Consider the following 22,588-nt stretch of genomic DNA (forward strand, 5'->3'; position numbering starts at 1 on the left):
AGCAAGATTTAGATTTTAAATCACTTCTAATGATGATGATAGAGGACTTTAAGAAGGACATAAATAACACTCTCAAAGAATTAGAGGAGAACACAGGTAAACAGGTAGAAGCCCTTAAAATGGAAACACAAAAATCACTTAAAGACTTACAAGAGAACACAACCAAACAGGTGAAGGAATTGAACAAAACCATCCAGGATCTAAAAATGGAAGTAGAAACAATCAAGAAATCACAAAGGGAGAGTGCCCTGGAGATAGAAAACCTAGGAAAGAAATCAGGTGTCATAGATACAAGCATCACCAACAGAATACAAGAGATAGAAGAGAGAATCTCAGGTGCAGAAGATATCATAGATAATATTGACACAACTGTCAAAGAAAATGCAAAATGCAAAAAGTTCTTAACACAAAACATCCAAGAAATCTAGGACACAATGAGAAGAACAAACCTAAGGATAATAGGTATAGATGAGAGTGAAGATTCCCAACTTAAAGGGCCAATAAATATTTTCAACAAAATTATAGAAAAAAACTTCCCTAATCTAAAGAACAAGATGCCCATAAACATACAAGAAGCCTATAAAATACCAAAGAGAACAGACCAGAAAAGAAATACCTCCTGTCACATAATAATCAAAACACCAAGTACACAAAACAAAGAAAGAATATTAAATGCAGTAAGGGAGAAAGGCCAAGTAACATATAAAGGCAGACCTATCAGAATTACACCAGACTTCTCACCAGATACTATAAAAGCTAAAAGATGCTGGACAGAAGTCATACAGACACTGAGAGAACACAAATGCCAGCCCAGGCTACTATACCCAGCAAAACTCTCAATTACCATAGATGGAGAAACCAAGATATTCCACGACAAAACCAAATTTACACAACATCTTTCCACAAACCCAGCATTACAAAGAATAATAGCAGGAAAGCTCCAATACAAGGAGGGAAATTATACCCTAGAAAGAGCAAGAAAGTAACCCTCTTCCAAGGAATCCAAAAGAAGATAGCCACACAAAGATAACTTCACCTCTAATAACAAAAATAACAGAAAGCAACAATCACTGTTCCTTAATATCTCTTAACATCAATGGACTCAATTCCCAAATTAAAAGACATAGGCTAATGGACTTGATACATAAAGGGACCCAACATTTTACTGCATACAGGAAACCTACCTCAGTACAAAGACAGACTCTACCTTAGAGTAAAAGGCTAGAAAACAATCTTTCAAGCAAATGGTCCTAAGAAACAAGCTCGAGTAGCCATTCTAAAATCTCCAGCCCGAGAACACAAAAGGAGGGACTCATGGCTCCACCTGTATAGGTAGTTGAGAGTGGACTTGCCAGGCATCAGTGGAAGTGGACAGTCATGGTACCTGAAAGTTTGGATTCCCTAGTGTTGGGGAATTTCAAGAGCAGGGAGGTGGGAATGAGACGATGGTGGGAGCACACCCTCAAAGTAATTGGAGGAGGAAAGATGGGGTAAGGGGTTAGGCATCAGTGGAAGTAGAGGGCCTGGGTGCCTGAAAGTGTAGATTCCCAAGTGTTGGGGAATTTCAAGAGCAGGGAGGCAGGAATGAGAGGATGGTGGGAGCACACTCTCATAGTAATTGGAGGGGGGTAAGGGGTTAGGCATCAGTGGAAGTGGAGGGCCTTGGTGCCTGAAGGTTTGGATTCCCTAGTGTTGAGGAATTTGAGAGCAGGGAGGTGAAAATGGGAGGATGGTGGGAGCACACCCTCACAGAAACTCCCAGAATTAAATGGACTAGACATGATAGAGGCAGGCAGCCAGAAGACTAGATTCCAGAATTCAAATAAACAATTATCTTGATACTAAAATTTGTTTTGAGAATTGTACATTGCAGAATACATAGCCTTGGTGTATCTACTCATCAGGCAAGCTGAACACATCTGCTCGAACCTCTGATGTCCTGGAATTCCAGCTGGATGCAGTGAAGATACAGTGTCAGAGGCTTATCAATTTATTCTTCCCCCAACCCCTCTTCTAATATCTCAACACCCATAATCAGCTTGAAGAAGTTAATGAAGAGTCTATTCCCTGGGATTGGGGTTAATATTAGGCTGTCTTTCTAGGGAAAAGTCGTTTTGGTGGAACAGAGAGGATTAGCTAGAATTTATTGCATAGCCATAACTTACTGGTAGAAATATGTATAATTGTTATTAAGATGAAGTTATAATTTCTTAAATGGTACATAATTTCCTTTGATTTCAAATTTAGGTTTTCATTGGTACGAGCTTCTTATTAATATAAAAGTGAGATGAATATTGTTACTATCATAGGCATTGCACCTGTATAACACATTTAGGAATACAAGGCTTAGACCCAGTCCTTCTTTAACTTTTTAAACTTATTTGAGATGGTTAGACTGTGAGTTAAGGGCCTATAGCAAATTAATGGCTTTGAGTTTATTGTTAGGGAGTTTTCTATATTTTCTTTAGAAATAGCTGAGAGGAGTTAACAGACAACAGTCCAGATAGCCTTAAATGGATAGTTGGTTTTCAAAACATCACAAATCCACAGAATTGACCTTACAAATATTTCTGTATTAATGTTCATTTTGATTAGAGACCTGTCTGCTCCTGACAGCTTCCTGTCTTGGATTCTAAGAAGAAATTGAGCATCTTTGGTGTTATTCCAATTGTGGTGAGACAGCCACTAGGCAAGAATTGCCTCTTTCCATCTACAGACAAAATACTGTTCAGAAAAGGACACACTTGCAGAATAGGCGACTGATTATATCTGCCAAGACAGAGTAATCAACCCTTAATAACTCTGCATCATTAGGTCTGTCAGATGATCCTGGGCCAGAAGGCTGAAGATCAGATGCTCCAACGTTTTGTAGTTTAGGGACTGTCCAGGTGTTCAGCAGTCTCTATAAATTGGCTAAGTTTTAGAAGATATGCTTTGTGCTTCCCATAATTTCATTTAACTCAATCATTCTGAATTTCTGATGGGGTTGAAGACTTAGAGTCTCATAGCCAATCCCAGCTATTTATTTTGAGAGAAAAGGTTTGAGAGGATGGTTTTCAGCTGACATTCATTCTAAAGCCAAGAAAAAAAGGTGAATTATGGTGGTCCTTCTGCTGATGCAAAGAGCAGAGGGTTTTGGCAGATCAGACCCATTTGTGGAAATTTTTGTTCTACCATGCAGTATAAAGGTCTTCTGTTGTCTTCCAAACTACAGTAAAATATGTGGACAAAGTAACTCCTGGATATGGCCAGATGGGGTAAAAGCAATAAAAGACAATGATAACCTAGGAGGCACATTAGCTAGAAGGCCAAACCTAATGTATTTTTCATGGGAAAATATTCTAAAAGTCTGCTATGTTGCTTCTGGATACCCAGAAGGGCTTTCATCTAACCTACCTAACCAAAAGAACTTGGATTTCTGTTATCATGTATTTGTCATTAAAAGAAGAAAAGCAACCTAGGAAGGTCCAAAACACATAAGTAGTGCTGCCAGGCACATAAATGATTCAGAGGAAAGGACCATCAAACAGGCCAAAAGCCAACTATCTACTAAACACTACCACACAAAGAACCAAGGCTTTATGACTCACAGTGCCAGAAAGTAGGTCTCATCATCATCAGAGGAAATCAGACTTTAGAAAATACATACATGATCTTCCACTTTCCCTTCAAGGACCCAACGTTTACTGAATGAATGGATGGTTGGATGGATGAATGGCCTACCCTTGGTAATACTACTATGGCTTTCAGGCAGTTTTCCTCTACTACTCGCAGTCTTTCTTCTTCGATTCCCAGCCTCCTAAAGCAATTTCATACAGACTTTTCTAACTAGTACTCCTCCATGGCAAGAGGATACTGAGCAGAAAACGCCCTTCATTCATCAACTGATTTGTCTTTGACTGTCAGATGGCCCCCAAGCTTGCAGGCGGACACTCAGGTTTACACACAGTTGAAAAGGAGCCCTGCCAAATAGCAGTGCTTGGAAAGGGCTTCTATGAAAGAGAAAGACCTCACCACTATGCCCTATCTTGACCTATGTTGAGCCAACCATAGTTTTAATAAGGTTATAAGCAATGTAGGAAGATCTACCAAGTAAGGAACAGGATTTACTTGCTATCAGTTTCCTTTGATGTAGGAGTCATAATCCTGAATGGCACAGGTGTCAGCAAAACAATGTGGGTAAAGTATTACTTTATCACAACAACAACAACAACAAAATGTTTCCAAAGACCAAAAGACTATCTTTTGAAGTTAAATACCATTTTTATGCTAGGCTGCTGTCAACTCAAGCTAAAAGTCCTTTCCTAAGAATCTAAATATCAAGGTACAGCATAATCAGCCTTGCCTGGGGATCTTGTAAGAAGTTGATAAATTGTGCTTAAAATTGTACAAAAGTGTGGCATACCCTTGAAGCACCAGAACTACCTGAAGAGTGACTACAGGAAGAGCAGAAAGCTGAAAAGCCTGCTTGCAAGCTGGAGCTGAATAGAAGAAGCTAAGTCTACAGAGAAAGGGACCCTGTCTCCTTCACTGTATTCTACTCACCCCTCAATGGTGTGAAGCATGATGCTGAGTATAAGATAATGCTTCCTGAATCTGGAAGCTGGCATCTGTATCCAAGAGCTTGCTGTGCCTACATCATGACACAAATTATGGCCTACAGGACTTCTAAAGACAGCAAGAGCAGGGAGATATGTACAGGTAGTCAGATATACTACCAAGACCTCTTTTGACCACCAACTGCCTTTGACATACAAGCAATCTGTATTTCACAGTTGGTCTGTCTTCTCTATATATTCATGCCACTAGCTTAGTGGTACAGATTGTCTTTGCCAGGACAAGGTGCTTTAACGCTTAGGAGTGTCCATATTTTGACACTATAACATGGTGTTGCCATCTAAAAAATTTAAGTATCATAATTGCACATCTGCATTATAAACAATAGCAAACAAGTATCATGATGTTTTAAGTAAGTTATGATTTCTGTGGGGCCATATTCGGAGCTCCTCTGGGCCATGTGTGGCCTACAGGTCATGGGCCACACATAGCAGGACCATAGTTCACAATTTATCAACCTATTTGATTTTTACTGGGGCAGATGACTCCTGAGCTTGCAGGCGGACACTCTCCCATTCACACATAATTGAAAAAGCAATTTCTGCCAAGCAGCAGGGCTTGGAAAGAGTTTCTACTAACAAAATTTTTGGCCCAGACAGTTCCCTGCAATGAGGATTGGAGTGAAAATGACTCCATAAGCTCAAATATTTAGCTGCTTAATTTCTAGTTTGGTGGAACTGTTTTGGGAAAGTTTAAGAGGTGTGGCTTTGTTGGAGGAGGTGTGTCAGTATAGTTGGGCTTCGAAGTTTCAAAAGCTCATGCCAGACCCAGCTTCTTTTCTCTGCCTCCAATTTGTAGATTTGTTCTAAACTCTCCTCTACTGCTCCAGTGCTGTGCCTGCTTGCCTTATGCCATGCGTCTTGCCATGATGGTCAAGGATTCACCCACTCAAGCTGTAGGCAAGCCACCAATTAGGGGCATTCTTTTATAAGTTGCCTTGGTCATGTTCTCAAGGCAAGAGAAAAGTAACTAAGACACTCGATGAAGGGATCTTAACACTTCCCTCTGATGTCCACCACCAGGAATATCTCTTTCATGAAGTTATTCACCTACTATACAGTCTTAGTACTATTCTCTAGGAATCTTTGTACCAGACATGGCGATAAATTTACGTAATTCCAGCACTCAGGAAGTTGACGATCCAGAGTACAAATACAACCTGGGCTATATGGTGAGGGCTAATAATAATAATAATAATAATAATAATAATAATAACAAAACAATATAATAAATATAATCTTATAAACAACAATAATATAATAAATATAATCTTATAAACTGTCTAAAAGTCCCTCACATTCCAGCAGGTTCAGGACTAATATGAAGGAGCACCTGTGGGAGGTAGCTTCATGCTAACAACTTCTTGTTTGTGATAAGAAATGATAACATGCACCTGGGACCTTTTGAGATATGGGCTGGCCAACTCCTACTTGCCTCTGGTAAAGTCCCCCCCAGTAGTTTAAAATGGTTATCCTTGTGAATCAAAGGATATTTTAATGTATGCTAGGTCATAGAATCATCCTTTGATGTAAGTGGATTTCCTATTAAGACTAGCATTCAAATAATTAACAGAGGGAAGGTTCATTTTAGGAATAACATAATGTTCATTATAAATAGATATTTGATTTCAAAACAAAACCTTTATTGAGTAGGATCAAGACACAATAGAAAATAGGAAGTGAAGCTGGACAAAGGTTTCTGAGTTGTTTTCTGGTTCTAAGTGGAGACTAACTCAAGTTACTGATTCCTTTTACCTTAATAGAAATAGCACCACAATCTATTCCACAATCAGAAAGAAATGGACAGGTAGCTCTTTAGACACTACTGTTGTTTTTAAGGCAAGCCCTGTGTCTGCAATGGAAATGCACTGTGTTTACTTTAGATGCAGGGAAGAAGTTGGGGAATAAGTGCTCTAGAGGGAATATCCCCAGCTCACTCTAAAAAAAGCCCAGATATCTTGGGATGGCTCAGTGTGGAAGTGCCTTGCCAACAAGCTTCATTCAGGAGATCTGATGCAATGTCATAGGCTTGTTCATTCAGCTTTATAAACATTTAATGCAGATTGAAAGTAAGTAACTGCTGGGGCTACAAAGGGGAGGATAAGGTGATATTACCAAGAAAAGGACATCTGCAACTCTTAACTGCTTGTACGACATGAAAGGCAAACACTGTAAGCTAAATAAATACAGTAAACACTTTTTGGGCAGTTAGATGCCCTCACAGTGAATTTGAATAACAACAGCATCAAATATTCTAGGGTAACACACTTTACAGCACTGAAGGAGGATAAATAGGACATAAATAAGATTCTCAAGAAACATAACAGCAGAGAATAAAGACAAAATAAGGCAACTTAGGTGACAAGGGTTAAAGAAGATCTTAACAATCAAAGGAGTGAAGAATATACATCTTAAACTAATACACACTCATATTGACACACACACACAGAGAGAGAGAGAGAGAGAGAGAGAGAGAGAGAGAGAGAGAGAGAGAGAGAGAGACATAGAGAGAGACAGAGGCATACAGAGAAAGACAGAGTCTAACTTTCTTTGAGTTTAACTCTCCTCTTTGTGCCTAAAATGGACTCCTTTTGTACTTACAGATTCAACCTTGCCCCTGATCTTCACTTTTCATGTATAAGTATTGAATTCCAGCTAGACTGACTATGAGATGCAATTTATGTCCCAATTTCTTAACATTGAATTGACCCTATGTCTAGCTGAAAACAATACAATGTGGTGGAGGTGGTGATCTGCTACTTCTGAGCACAGACCTCAATGTTTTTGTCCACTCCTCTTTTGGAACCCTTCCCAAATGGTGTGAGCAGGTCTGTAGCAGGCTCTCCTGTGCATGAAAATATCACAGAGAGCAAAGAGCCGGCCATAGATCTTGAGAGCTTCTACACCAGCTTATCTTTTTCAGTGCAGCAGCTGACTGTAGTGAAGAGACTTGCTTAATGATCTAGAATTGCTGATTAATAGAATTCTGAGCTACACACAAGGTTCTAGCCAGTATGTTATGGGAGTCAAACAACTGCAATACATACAATAAATATTCTACTGTTTCCAAGAAAATTCGTATCACAACATGTCCATATTAGAATCAAGGACTTGAGCGATCGCACATTTGATCCTTTAGGTGGAAGTCACACTCAGTGTGTGTCCACTGGCATCATTTAAGCTCTATGTGTGCACAACAGGCACTCAGTGTTTGATGAAATGAACTGAACTGAAAAGCCAATGTTGATGTTCAACAGCATTTCTACTTCACATTTCCCATAGAACTGTTAAAAAGTAAAGAGCCACCAAGAATCTACTGCTGGCCCACAATAATGCCTAAAGATGAACAACTAGAGGTCACCAATTCCTGGAGTGTAGCTACCACTTTAAAACAGTTAGTTAAATGAGAATTGATTTTGTCCTCAAGCTTTTAACATTCCTCAAGGTTGGAAGATGAAATAAAATATACATATTTTACATGTAAAACTGTACTGAAATTGAACTTATAACACAAATATGAAATGTTAAGAAAAAACCTTTCAGCTTGTACTGCATAGTTCATTATTATTAATAGCAGATTTTCTAATTCTGGAATATTAACAAATGAAAAGTGTATGTCAATGTATTTTAACTCTGAAATATCATGAAAGCTTGTATATTCAAAATGTCATTTCACTTTTTACCTTAAGAAGTAGAGAAATGGAAATAGAGTAAGTGAAAAAAGGATGAATAGCTTTATAATCCACATCTAATTTTCTTTCTAATGAAATTACAGGGCTTTTAAATTATACTCTGCTATTACAGCCTGTACAGAGAGTCTTTCATCAACGTCCATATTTTGAATATGTTTTAAATTATCATTCACCTAATTGCATCTGAAAGTCTAACACAAGAGAACATGAGCGCATGATCGGCATGACACTTAAAAACCAGACAGGCAAACAGCCAGTATCTGCATGGCATTGAAAGAGTATGCATCTGAATGCACACCAGGTCAGACCCCTTTTATATGGGCATATACCCTACATCTTGCCTTTTATGGAACTCTGTTTGGGACAGTCACAGCTGCTGCCTGACATGGCTACTGCCATCTTGAAATCACAGCACCTATGACTGCCTACAGGAAACTCCCACAAGTCTGGCCCTTGTGCATTCCTCCCAATTGCTGGGACAGGGGCAGTTCTTCTGCAATGGCTTAGCGGCTGTAAGTTGCTGGTGCTCCCTATAAACAACCCCTTGAATCTCCACTAAGTAACTCCAGCTGGACTTGGGTGGAATTGAATTTTTGGGGGGTGGGGTTCTAGGGGCTGTTGTGTATGCTCTCTCTTGGATAAACAAATACTTGATTTAAAAAGTCATATAACATTTGCTTTTAATTTTCACTTCTGGTGTTTCCATTACCATTTTAAATTATTTCATTTACTATTACTAGTGTGTGAAGAGGGAGGGTGGGGGGTGCACCTGCAACTATGGAGGTCAGAGAATAACTTTGTGAAGTCAGTTCTTTCCTTCTACCTTTATATGGGTTCCAGGGAACAAACTCAGGCAGGTTTTCATGAAGAATGCTTCACTTGCTGAGCCATAGTACCAGCCCTGCTAATTTCATTTACTGTTTTGATCTCTGACTTGTAAAAGCCTAATTAAGTCTATTAATAAGTCAAATAATAAAATCAGAAACTAAAAAGATTTAGATAGTTGTGAGAATGACAGAATCTCTCTGCTGACAAATCTTAAAGAAGAACAGGACTAGTTAAAGCCTGACCTATAGGTTTAGTCCATAAAACTACCATCTATAGGCCAGATGATCAGGAAGCACTCTTGCAGAGAAAAGACACCAGCATCAGTAATGAGGATGCCCGGCAGCATAAGGAACAGAAAGCCAAGCCTCTTCTAAAACAAGCAGGCACTGAAAGGGCTAGCACTAAGGCAGGCTATGGCCATCTTTAGGATGAGACTTCTTGGAGGTGAAAGTGTTGTTCTGGGTAGAGTACTCCCCAAGTGAGACCCAACACTACTGTGGGTTGGGTGTTCTGTAAAGATGGAGGGAACATGGCAAGTTTTTATGGTTCCCCCCGCCCCCAATTTAGAATCGTGCTTTAGAATTGTGAGGAGTACAAACAACAACACAGCCACACCTCATCTTATGTTAAGTCTCCTACAGTAATGTACAAATGGAATTTTACTTGTAGTTTGAACATCAGAGAATGGTTTAGATGAACAAAAAGAAAGAGATCTTTTAGACCAGAATGTGAAAGGTTTGTTTTGTAGTATGTCAGCTATCTGCTAACACAGTCTTCAACTAAGAATGTTGTTCAAATCATCTAGGTTGGAAATTACCCCTTTCCAACTGCTGTAACAGATAAAGGAATAAGTAGAATTTATGACACACTGAATAAGAAGAGACACAGTCTGTCATTATCAGTAAAATTTTGTAGTTTGGGCTTTTAGCATTTAAACAACACAAAAGAAACTCTGGGGGTGGGAATGCAGCCCAAACACGTCCTTCAGAATCTATACCACTATTGCTTCCCTGAGCTCACAAGTACTTGAGCTCACCCTGATGTGCTTTCCCATTTGCCCCTCAGATCACATAGTCTTTAAACCTAATTGCTCTAATTGCTTTCTACAGGTGTCAAAGTCACACACTACTGAGAACGACAACATTTTCTTTGCATGAACAATGAAAAAAAAAAAAGAAAAGACTTTTCCTTGGATTGTCCTTCGTATGAAAAACACTTTCTGTTTTCCAAGAAGCTTGAACTAGCTTAGAGGCTTTGGAAAACAAATTCCAGAGGGAGGGAACGGATCCCCAGTGAACCCTAAAACAAAATTTCACTCTTCCTATCTTAGATCAAAGGCTAAAACTTGATCATCTCAGATCTAGAGATGAAAGGTATTCAGTAGGGGGGAGGGGAGAAGAGCCCCATTTCTGACAATGCTAGGAAAGCTTTATGAAAAAGAGAACCCCTATCCCAGCCCCCAAATATTAAGTTGACACACGTTTCTGGGACGTGGCTTGAATCCTCAAATCATCACAGGACTACAGACACATGATTCTGCTGAACAGGGCTTTCCAGAATTGTCATCAATGACAGATTACACCGCCCATCCACAAGGGTCCAGGGATAGCTCAGGCCATCCATTACGGGTTAAAAGCTATTCCGGCAGGAATCCAGGCACAGTGGTAAGGAGGTTACCCAGACAAGGGGTCCTACGGCTTTAAGAAACACTCTGGGCATCTACAAGTTTTCAGAATGCAAACTATGTCAGCTTTGAAAACAAGAGGCACTGCATCATTATGGCAGGAGAAACAAAGCCAGCCCCCTTCTAAAACAGACAAAAAAAGATTGTTTTAATAGGAGAGAAGCATCAGGCATTGATGCTTACTTCATTCACACTTTCTATCCAACCCCATCCATCTTCAGAGTGAAGAGATGACAGAGCACAGTTACGGCTCTCCCTTTTGGCCCCCACCCACCTTGTTCTACTATCCCCAAAACAACAGAGCCTACCATCCACCCTTTCTAGTCTGCAAGAACAGCCCTATGGGTGGCCTTTCCATCTTATGGGCTTGCCATAGCTCAGGTAGACGTAAGTACCAGCCTTCATCATGACACTGTAACAGGACTTCCCAACAGGCTAGCATGACTGGTCAGAACCTTTGCAAACCATCTGTAAGTACCCTACTCTGCTGTAAGTACCCCACTCTGTGGCTAATGGCTGACTACATTCTACAAAGGAAGCAACAGAAGGTAGGAGGCAGCAAGAAAAAGTCAACAAACTAGACTAACAACCCAGAAAGCAAAATATTTCATTTTCCTTCAACACTACTGGCCACATTATCCACACACAAAGTTCTCTAGGCGGGCAGTCTCTGCATCAGTGCACCTGCTTAGCATGGGTTTGACGAGTCATCTTTTCGCTGTGTCTGCAGAAGTCAATGGCCACACAATGGATCACATCACTTGAGGGTCACTTGAGTCCCTCTACTCTATGGATCCCTCCTCCCACCCCCTGCCTACACTTCTACCCACAAAATCTTTACTCCACCATTGCTAAGGATCTCAGATAGCTAAATAAAAGAGGTGGCCTCAAACACAGGGAAAAGCCCTTAGGTCTCCAGTGTGAATCACCAATGCCAAACCCCCTCCCTCCCCTTTTCCTTAAGACCTGATGGTCTTCAGTCACACATCTTAAAAGAAAAACAAAAAACAAAAACACAAAGACTTACTTGTCTCAAGTCGATGAAGGCCAACTGCAGCGTGTCCTCCTGGAACCCAGGCACCGGGCCGGATCTGGCAAACTCTGTGGGAAAGAAAAGAGGATAAAAAGCGCCTTTAACTAACCATGGACAGGGAGATTGGCAGACGGATGACAGGGAAGACAAGAGAGGCTGGGGGAGAGGAGGCCTGAGCTTCTAAGGAGTCATGTCTCTCTCCCTTCAGCTTCTTTGTTGGCCCTTCAAAATTCGTGTCATCAAAACACCATTAATTCCAGCATCCTGACAGCAAGGAAACTGTACTAATTCGACCTGAAATTTATTCCCATGAGCCGCTCTGGGCTTCAGAGTATTTGTTTTGTGAATGGACAAACAACTTGCAAAGGAAGAAGGGAGGGGGGAAAGAAAAAAGTTTTTCCACTCAACACAATAAAATCTTCAGCTGAGAAACTCTTTTCAGTTCCGAAAGCTATTTATATTTCAGATCACTGAAGGAATTTTCTAATTTCACGCCTGTCACCTCATTCCCTAAGCATCTATCAAAAATATTCCCTGCCACATCATTAATTATTCCCTCACTGATTATTTGTATTATCTCATGAGTGCCAACCTCCTACACAACACACACACATGCACACCACTAGCAGCAGCTGCTGCCTTGATCAGAATTTGGCTTAAAAGAGAAAGGCAGTATTGGCAGATATAAAGATGCCCACCTGGATGAGGCTTACTACAGATGGTAAGGGACATTTGCATACATGTTTCCTTCTCCTGCAGTCTTTACCCTTGACTTTCATTTCCATGCTGCTTTAAAAATTCCATCTTTTCTTCCCTCCACCTGCTGCCTCAAAAGTCAAAGATACGGATGCTATCTGTATTTCTTTGTATAAGAAGCACCTGAGACAATGTGCACTTATAATTCTGGCTTGCACATCTTTATCAAGAAAGAAATGGCAAAGGGCTACAGGGACAAATGCTACTACAACTTAAGAATGCCAAGTTTATCGTCTTTGAGCCCTGCTTATTAGAAAATCAAAAAGTCTGAAGATCCTTCCACACAGACAAGCACATAGCACAGTCAAGATCTGGGAGTTACTGTAATTTCAATTCTTCTCGTGAAGTCAAAGCATGATGGGCATTTCATATCCATCTACTATTTATAATAAAAGCAGCTCAAGTACTTGGAAAAAACTTGAAAAGAAGTATTTTCCTTTCAGATACATAGTCTTCAAGATGAAAGTTAAGAACTGATAGAACTGCTATAATAGTCTTCTTTTTTACAGCTAGCTAGAAAAGTAGAAGACTCGCTATATAGGACAAATTCAAAAGATATGTACAAGAACAGATTACTGCTTGTTTGGCTTTATCTCTCCCTTTCCACTCATTTTGAAACTGTAACAGATTTACACAAAATTACTGTCCCAGTTTAAAAAATAATGCCAAATTAGACTGTAGAGACAAGGGAGCATCATATGAAAGAATTATAAATCAGCATATTAATTTAAATTAGTATAAATGTGGTATATATCTGCATACAAAATACTCTTATTGCAGACAGTTCAAATAAAAAGGATGCATAAGAAAAGAGATCAACTCCAAACACAGTCAGTAAAGTGGCTGTCTGCTTTGAGAAGAAAATTCATACGCCACTTAGAATCCAACATTATTCAAAGGAGGACTAAGAAACCCAAGTTCCAAAAGAGGAAAGCTCTAAAATGTACAAACATTCAGTGAAAAGCATGCTGATGGAAAGCTTGACACAGCATACCTGTACATCAACAGTGATGTGCAGTAAGCAACAGTAAGCATCATATCTGGCAACCTGGTGCATCCCGAATGTACAATTACTTCACATGATGCTCTTGTTGAAACAAGTTCTTTCAGTTATAGCTATAGCCTCTCTTCTCAACAGCCTTGTTGAGTGTTCAGTTTCCTACAAAGTTGATAGATTGCCTGGAGTAGTCCTCTCTATTAGGAGGAGCTCTGATGCTGGGATCTTCTGCTGTCCCGCCTATGACAAACTCAACAGAATTCCCCATGACATACCACTGGAAGGCTTTCAAGCTAGGTTTACATTCATGCTACTCATCACTGAACATGAACCTGGTTGACTGATAAACTGACTCAGGAATCTGCATATACTTTGTGCTGATCTCTCATTTATTTTAGAGACCTGAGTTTTATGACATACTAAATCCTCAGGTTCCCACAAGACACTGCAGCCTTTGATTTACCTTTTTACAAAGAGAACCAGAGAATGATAATTATGGCAGGTATGACGAAGTGAAGAGATTAATCTCTACAAATCACTTATGGAAATGTTTAATTACTGTAAATTCAACTTCATATCTGTAGTTTTTTCTCTTTTTATTTTATCAGTACTGAGCATCAAACCTAAGGCCTTGTCCATGCTTGTCAAGTATATTATTACCGAACTACAATCCTATAATACCTGCAATCCCACAGTGATAGTAAAGATAGCAGATACCTTAGAGATAAGGACCCTATTACAAAGCATAATAATTATTAAAAATAATAAATACTCAGGAGGGGGTAGTGAGAAGATGTAAAGTGAATAAGTAAAAAATAAAATTAAATTAAAAACCCCAGCATGTTTCTAATACCCTTATATGAATAAATGTTTTGCATATTAAAAAATAGCAGATGCTCAACAAATATTATGTTTCAATTAAACAAGTTACATAAAATCAAGATTCACTAGAAACACAGACCTATAAATGATAAAAAAAAAAAAAAAGTCTCTGGGTTGTTACAAGTTTTAAGGTTTTTAAGGGAACAGGCCTATGTGTAACAACAACAACAACAGCCCCAGAACTGGAGCTCTACTTCTCCATTTACTAATTCCTGAGTTTAAGAGATTACTTAACTTTATGTCTTTAAAAATTATTAAATCAAAAATTAGAATAGCAGATCATTTCTTATACTGTAGTGATAAGCATTAAGCCAAGTCACACATATAAAGCAGCTTGACAGAGTGGCAGGCATATCATAACCAATTATCCTTATACCCTTATACCGTACTCTGTGTGTGCGTGTGTGTGTGTGTGTGTGTGTGTGTGTGTGTGCGCGCATTTCTCTACAAAGAAAGGTTCATAGCTTTTACTGAATTCTCAGCGGTTTGGTGACAATGTCAAGAAATATAGTCCTGTTCCTATCACAACAGATGAAACGAAATAGAGCTGAACTAGAGATGGCTCAGTGACCAGTCATTTATTTATAGGAAAATTTATAGGCAGATCGTTAATCATTCTGTTTTAAAGGAGTTAATATGGCTAGTCTGTTAGACACAACACAAAAATTTCATTTGTATTATTAGAAAAATTAAACAAAGTCATTAAGTACAATTTCTGTAGTGGTGATTTAATACAGACTCAGAAATATGACCTCCTAGAGTAAAATATTATAAATACATGAAAAAATATTAAAAACTGTAAATATTAAAAAAAATAAAAATTCACGCAGAGCCTTATTTCAACTAAGTAAAATATAACAGAGATAGGACTCATGCTAGTAAGCTCCTACTTCACAATTTTACCCAAGGCTGCTGCATAGAGGAGAATGAGTTTTTCTTTGTATTTTATAAACTCCCATAATGCAATACGAGGAAACATAAGAAAGCAGGCGTGGTGACATAAAACAGTACTGATTGGCAGTGACAGAGAAACAGCGGGACAGGCTGACACGCACAAGTTTTCAGACACTGCCTGACAGGTGAGAAGGAACGCTGCTGTGTGGACAAGACAATTGCACATGTACTTGGTAAGGCCTCTAGAGCCATGGACTTCTGACAGGAATCACGGACAAGTGGAAGAAGCAGACACAGACTTTGACTAGTCCTTCCTGGACTTGTTTCTGGACAATAGGTTTTCAGTCTCACAGTGACCTGTGTCCGCATGAAAGTGTCCACAGCCTGCAGTTCTGCAGGGCAGTCTCAGTACCATCCAGGAAATAAAAAGAGCCTGTTTCATTTCAAACAGAACCAAACCCTCCCTTTCACCAGTTCCTGTTGCTTGTGGATGGGGCCAAACTCTGGGGAGTTGGCATCTGCTTGCCAGTTAGGTTATACGAGTGGCAAACAGCACCAACTCATTGGACAGAGCATCATTCTCTCCATCCTCTATTCTATCTCGTCAGGAGGGGCTCTCTGAGTGTAACATGGTACCAAGTCCTGACTCTGAGATTCAATTTGAAAATTGAAAAAAACCTTTAAGTGAAGAAACTGTCAACTAATTGAAGGCTGGGAAGTAAATGCTAAAAGAAAGCTCATAAAGTTACAGAAAAGAAGGCATACAGTCAAAGAAGATTCTGAGGAAAAAGAAAAGTAGAATACCCAACAACCTCTGATTTTCTTAATGCACAAACCTTTGAGATGTGCTCATCATTTTTAAAAAATGTTAATTTTCAAACTACCCTGTAAACTTTTCCCAAAATTTATTTTTTTGTTTACATTACATCTCAATCGCAGCTCCCCTTTCCCCCTCTCCTCTCAGTCCTACCCTTGCAAATCCCTCCTCATATTACCCCCTCCCCTTTTCCTCAGAGAAGAGGAAGCTCCCTTGGGTACCATCCCTCCCTGGGACATCCAGTTCCAGCAGGACTAAGCACTTCCTCTCCCACTAAGGCCCAACCAGTCAGCCCAAGTGGGGGAGGTCAAATAATGTTTCACAATCTAATAAAGTTACCAAAGGGTTAAAAAAAAAAAAAAAAAAAAAAAGAAGAAGAAGAAGAAATTTTGCTAATTTCAACTTTTTTTTCTAGGTTTCTTTTCAGGTTAATGTTGTCCATTAATTTGTGGGAAAAGAAAACAAATATTTCAAATTTCATGTGGTACATTCACAACTGGCTTGAGAAAACAAAATACTTTATAAAGTATAGTGAGTACCGAGGATGCAGTAGGTAGGTAAAGTGCCTGCCTTGTGAGTTTGATCCCAGAAAACAGACTTTTACAAAAGTTGGATATCTGAGGCCTGGTGGGTCTGTTAAGTTCCAGGCAATAGTTGCAGCAGTAAAGGCCCTCCAAGGGAAAACTACCCCTTGCCAACAGGATGAAATTTCTGGCTAGTGTGGTGTTTTAGTCAGGGTTTCTATTCCTGCACAAAACATCATGACCAAGAAGCAAGTTGGGGAGGAAAGGGTTAATACAGCTTACACTTCCATACTGCTGTTCATCACCAAAGAAAGTCAGGACTGGAACTCAAGCAGGTCAGGAAGCAGGAGCTGATGCAGAGGCCATGGAAGGATGTTACTTACTGCCTTGCTTCCCCTGCCTTGCTCAGCTTGCTTTCTTATAGAACCCAAGACTACCAATCCAGGGATGGCACCACCCACAATGAGCCCGCCCCCCTTGATCACTAATTGAGAAAATGCCTTACAGCCTGGTCTCATGGACGTATTTCCTCAACTGAAGTTCCTTTCTCTGTGATAACTGCAGCTTGTGTCAAGTTGACACATAAAACCAGCCAGTACATGTGGACACATCACATTCCAGTTGAGCAAGGTTAAGGAAGACAAGCTCAGCTCAAACTGTGCTAAAGAGATAGGCAGAATAATTATCGATTTAATGAGATGATGGACTTTCCTTGCCTACAGGGACACAGTCATGTGGCTTTGTAAGTCTGCGGAAATTCTCAACTATTAGAAAAGTAAAACTTATCCTTTTCTTCTACTTTGTAAAAAGCATGCATGCTCTCTCTAAGGCTTGGGCTTTGCTTTCTCTAAAATTCTCCTCCCTGCCTTATGGGTGCCTGCCACCATGTGGCTGACCTGCATGCCCGCTGCACTCAAATGGCAAGGCTTTTTTGTTACCCACCTTTTCTCCATGCTCCTCCTCCAGGCAGGTGTTAAGATTCCCACCTTGCCTGCCTGGAGTTTTTCCATCCTTAAATTCTTTAATTAATGTGAGGGGATTTAATTTCCCTGCTATCATCTGGTGACCACAAAGAGATACCCCAGAATTTCAAATAATGCAGGTCCAGTAAAGGGCAAGTCTAAATAAACAAAGGGGATAGCACCTAAGGAATGAGACCCAGAGTTGGCTTCCATAGAGACATGCACAGAAGTCTATATGGACAGCTGCACACAAAATCTCCACAGAAAACCAAATCCAAATGAAACAATAATATCAGAGATAGAAGGGATTTGAGAAGTCAAAGCAACAGCAGTCTGTAATCTCTATATACAAACAGAAGACTAGAAAAATCCATCCTTCTCCCTCCCACTGCCCACACCATGGCACAAAATGTGGAACAGAGTCCATCTTAAGTGATCCTGGAACATTTTAGAACACTAGAGCTCTTTCAGGCTTCTCAATATTAAAGAACGATACATCATTTTATAGATGAGTAATATCTCCCATTGCACTTCTTTTTAAATGTATTTTAAACCAGCATATGAACTATTAGATACCATTGCAGCAGTCAGAAGACAAGTATGCTTTAGTGACACTTCTTGTAACCTCCTCCTAGTCTCCTTTCTGCTTTCATGTCACATGTCCTTTTACTCTGCCTCCCTTGTCAGTACATCTTTCTATTTCATCTTGTTTTCTGAAAATAGTGTTATTTAAAAAGCCCACCCAGTGACCACAAGGATACAAGCTTCCAGCTGTGAACCTCACCTTGAACCATGTAGTTCATCCTCATCCTACTCAACCACTTCCCTAATTGCACGTTTTCTGCTCCTTCCAATCTCTCATACACACGCTCTCACACATGTGCTCATATGTGCATACATGAGCACACATGTGAGTGTGTGTGTGTGGGGGGGTATGTGCATACAAACATGAGTAAAGCTGAAAAAGATAGACAAGATATTTAAAAAATTGATTAAAGCAAGTTTGGAAAACTGAACATAAAAATGATTCTTCACATATTATCCATAAAACAAGAACGTTTTTAAAGAAAGATATGCAATGGGAACAATGTATTTCCAAAAAGCAAATCAATCGTATCTGACAGATAGGTGATGGCAGATGAAGGAGGAAAACGTAATTTGTCTAGACAAGAGGGAAGCTAAAAGACAAACTACAAAAAGGCCCCTAGACAGCATCAGTATATTACTGCTCCAGGGAACATCTAGTTCAGACAAGAGGCAAGAACACTCTTCCATGGTTTAGGCCAGTGCTCATAAGAAACACATAGAAGAAAGTGTGTTGATGCTTTGTTTGCATCTTAAGATCATGTCAGGTCACAAGTGGTTTTTTTTTTTTTGTGGGATTGAAAAAAATAGAAGCTGTTGTTGCTGTATTAACATAATGGTTTCCTGGTATCTGGCTCCCTGGAGCAGTAGATAAGGGGAGTGTTAGACTAGAGGATGGCTCTGGGGAAGCCAAGCCCTCTTGCATCACTTCAGGTGGCTCTAGGAGGCTAATTGCAGAGAAGCTGTAGTGTCTCTGGAGGAACCCACTCCAGGTCCTTTTGGTCAGAAAGATGGTCAGAACATAAAGGAAGGGAGCTCCATGGAAGAATTATGTCAAGAAGAAATAAAAGGAGGGGGAAAGGGAAGAAGAAGAAGGGCTCCTAGAGACTCAGATCACTAGATCTCTCACTTCAAGGGTGGACAGGGTATAGACATTATGCCTACAGTTACCAATGCAACACTGTATACCTGAAATGTGTTCATGTATGTGTTTTACCACACTGTGAATGAACAAAAAACACAGTTTAAATAAGCAAAGACTTATCTTGTATATAAAATCATATCTTGTATTTAAATCATAACTTGTATCTAAACATGCAATAAAGCATTAACTCAGCAGCAGCAGCAGTAGCTACAGTCATACACAGAGTAGACACCTCATAAAGAAACTGTCACCCGATAATAGTGGGATAAGTGGTTTTCCACTTATACCCACACAATACGTTCACAGCCATCTATGGACAGAAGCACTTCTGGAAGAGCACTGGGATTCACAAAGAATGTGATGAAGGCCTGGGAGAGCCCACAAGAAGCAGGGTCCACTGAGAAGGCAGAACTCTGGGTCAGGAGCAAATTTGCCAGCATTATTTCCAGCTCTAGACCTAGAAATGGCCCCAAACTCCTGTGGCTACTTGGCTTTGGAAAAATTCTTCTGCCAAAACCATGAAGCAGAGGAACTTGGAGGAGCCGTACTCACGTAAGCCTTGGATGCTGTGACTGCTGCATTCATGTCTGTGGTTCTGGAGCCACCCATGACAGTTAACTCTGGTCTTCTCATCAATGGCCTGAAGTCATGCTCAGAATTTAGCCCACAGAAAGATGGGGCATTGGGATGAGGGGAGTGGGAAACAGCGGTATAGTATATGGGACAGGCATGGTAAGCACAGCACAGCACTGCAACAAATCCTGTAGAAGCTCTGGCAAGAAAGGCAAGAAAGAAAGGCAGGTCCTTTCAGATTCTGTTAGACAGCAGTCCCAACTACAAACAACCAGAAGGAGCCATGGTCAGTGGTTAGAGGTGCAACTAAAGATTTTGGTGGTAGAAGTTGATCCTGAAGCAAGTTTGTGGCTGCGTCATAGTCAGAGGCCAGTACTGACAACTCAGAGATCCAATCATGAACTCAACAAACCTAGGATAGGCTTGTCACCTAGACTCTGATCTACAAGAAACCAAGCCTCTAGCTAAGAACCTAACTGTGAACCATGTAGCTTGCTCTAGTCTGCTCAATCACTTCCCTAGCGACATGCTTTCTGCTCCCTGTATAACTGATGCTGAAGGTTCCTGCCCTATACAATGGTATGCAGGTGTGACTATTTAACAATGACTACAATGATGGAGAGTGCATTGGTGTGCATGCTTATTATCTGCAAGGTCCTGAACTCAATCCCCAGAGTCCAAAGAAATAAATAACGAGTGACTGCTGAGTCACTTTCTGCCCTTATGAATGAGATTGGGTGCCCTTGCAAGAAAGCCTGAGAATTTGTCCTGCTTTATTCAACATGAGAACAGGATTCCTCCCTCCAAAGCATGCAGAAGCAAGGAAGGTGCCAGCTCCCGAGCAGGGGGCAGTTCTAGACAACCCAACCTGCTACTGTCTCAATCTTGGACTTTTTCAGACTCCAGAACTGTGAGAAATACATTTCTTTTGTTTAAAAGTTACCCATGTAAGGTATATTGTTATAGAAGCACAAGTAGAAAAGACTTGTCTGTCTGAAACAGTCTATAGAGACAAAAAGAATTGTACATTCTTTCAAATGTATGGACACTAATGCAGAGCTACCCAGAAAAAAAAAAAAAGGCAAATACAGCAGTATCAAAGGAAACAAACTAAATGATAGGCAGAAACAGATATAAAACTAGAGAGAATTAGAAAAACCATATACCAGGAAAATGAGAAAATTAATTTGAAAATTGAAAACAAAGAGAACCAAAAAGATGAAATAAGTGGGTGGAGATTGAAGAACAGGACAAAAATGAACAACTCAACAAGGCATCACCAGCAGGGTGGACTATGAAAGAGCAAGATAAATAAACAGAAAAATGTAACATCTAAACTGGCCAAACAGAGAAATAAAAGGAAAAAAATAAGGAAAATGAATGAATAAAGTAGAGTCATAAAAATGGGAAAAAAAGGAAAATGGTCAGAAAGCTTAAGGAAATACTCCAAACCCTCTTAAAACTTGGGAAGCATGTGGATATCCAGAAATATGGAACACAAACACTTTTCCTCAGACCAGTTTCAGAGGAAAATCAAATGCCAAGATCAGAGGCTAAAGAGATGGCTAAGTAGTTAGAAGCATGGGCTGCTCTTCCATAGGACCTGCATTCCATTCCCAGCCTCCTGTAGGAGACAGCTCACAACTGTCTGTAACTTCAGTTCCAGAGGATACAGTCCTTTTTTGGCCTCCCATAGGCAGTGTATACACATACTGTATAGATATACATGCAAGTAAAACACCCATGCACATAAATAAAATAATTTTTAAAACACTTTTTAAAAAGGTAAGATCAGATTTGAGAGACTGGTCACATAAAATGCAATGTCTGTAGCCATATTGGACTTTTTCAACAAAAACCTTACAAGCCAAGAATTAGGGGGTGATATACTCATTGTGCTGAAAGGTAAAACAGAAGATAAAAACTCACCAACCTAGAATCCAAAACTTTGCAAAGGTGTTCTTCAAAAATAAAAAAGAGGCAAAGACATTCCCATACAAAGAGAGAAGGAGTCAATTCACATGAAATCCATCTAAGAAAATGCCAAGGAGTACTCCTCAAACAGAAACAAGAAGCATTAACAAATAGCAGGAAGAAGACAAGATGTGGAAGTCACTAGCAAGAGAACAAGTGAGTTCAGGCCCCAAGGCTGCGACTGAGGCATGAACAGCTCTTCAAATTTGGTGTAAAAGTTACAAACATTACCGTTATACCTTCGGTTATCTGTCAGCAAATACAGAACCATAAAAATATGAGTGACAGTCACAGAAAAAAAAAAGGAGTGGAGGAGTAAATGTGTATTTATGTGAGATTGAAGTTGTTACCACTCTGAAACAGAACACCATAACTACAAAATGTTTTATCTAAGTCCCAGGGCAATCTTAAAGTAAAATCAACTAGCAGGTTCCACTTGAAACAAGTGGTGCATATGTGGCCTTTAATCCCAGCACAACACTCACAAGTGACTAAGCAGGTTAGCTGTGCAATTTCAAAGTTCCCCTATACTGCACAGGGAGCTCAAGGCCAACCTGAGTTACATGAAACCCTGCCTCAAAAGACAAAATCTGTAAGAACCATAAGAAGAGTCATGAGCTCAAAGCA

General features: G+C 39.9%; 1 protein-coding gene across 2 annotated transcripts in view; it reads right to left on the reverse strand.

Annotated features, from left to right (window-relative positions):
• Exoc6b (exocyst complex component 6B) overlaps window positions 1-22,588 on the reverse strand; it is a 466,935-nt gene that overhangs the window by 109,952 nt on the left and 334,395 nt on the right. For both annotated transcript variants that reach the window (XM_076940004.1, XM_034511676.2), the window contains exon 20: window positions 11,848-11,921. In XM_076940004.1, the coding sequence (XP_076796119.1) occupies window positions 11,848-11,921 (74 nt within the window). The remainder of the gene's footprint in view (window positions 1-11,847; window positions 11,922-22,588) is intronic.

The sequence above is a fragment of the Arvicanthis niloticus genome, chromosome 9 (genome assembly GCF_011762505.2).
Source record: "Arvicanthis niloticus isolate mArvNil1 chromosome 9, mArvNil1.pat.X, whole genome shotgun sequence".
Taxonomy (NCBI): domain Eukaryota; kingdom Metazoa; phylum Chordata; class Mammalia; order Rodentia; family Muridae; genus Arvicanthis; species Arvicanthis niloticus.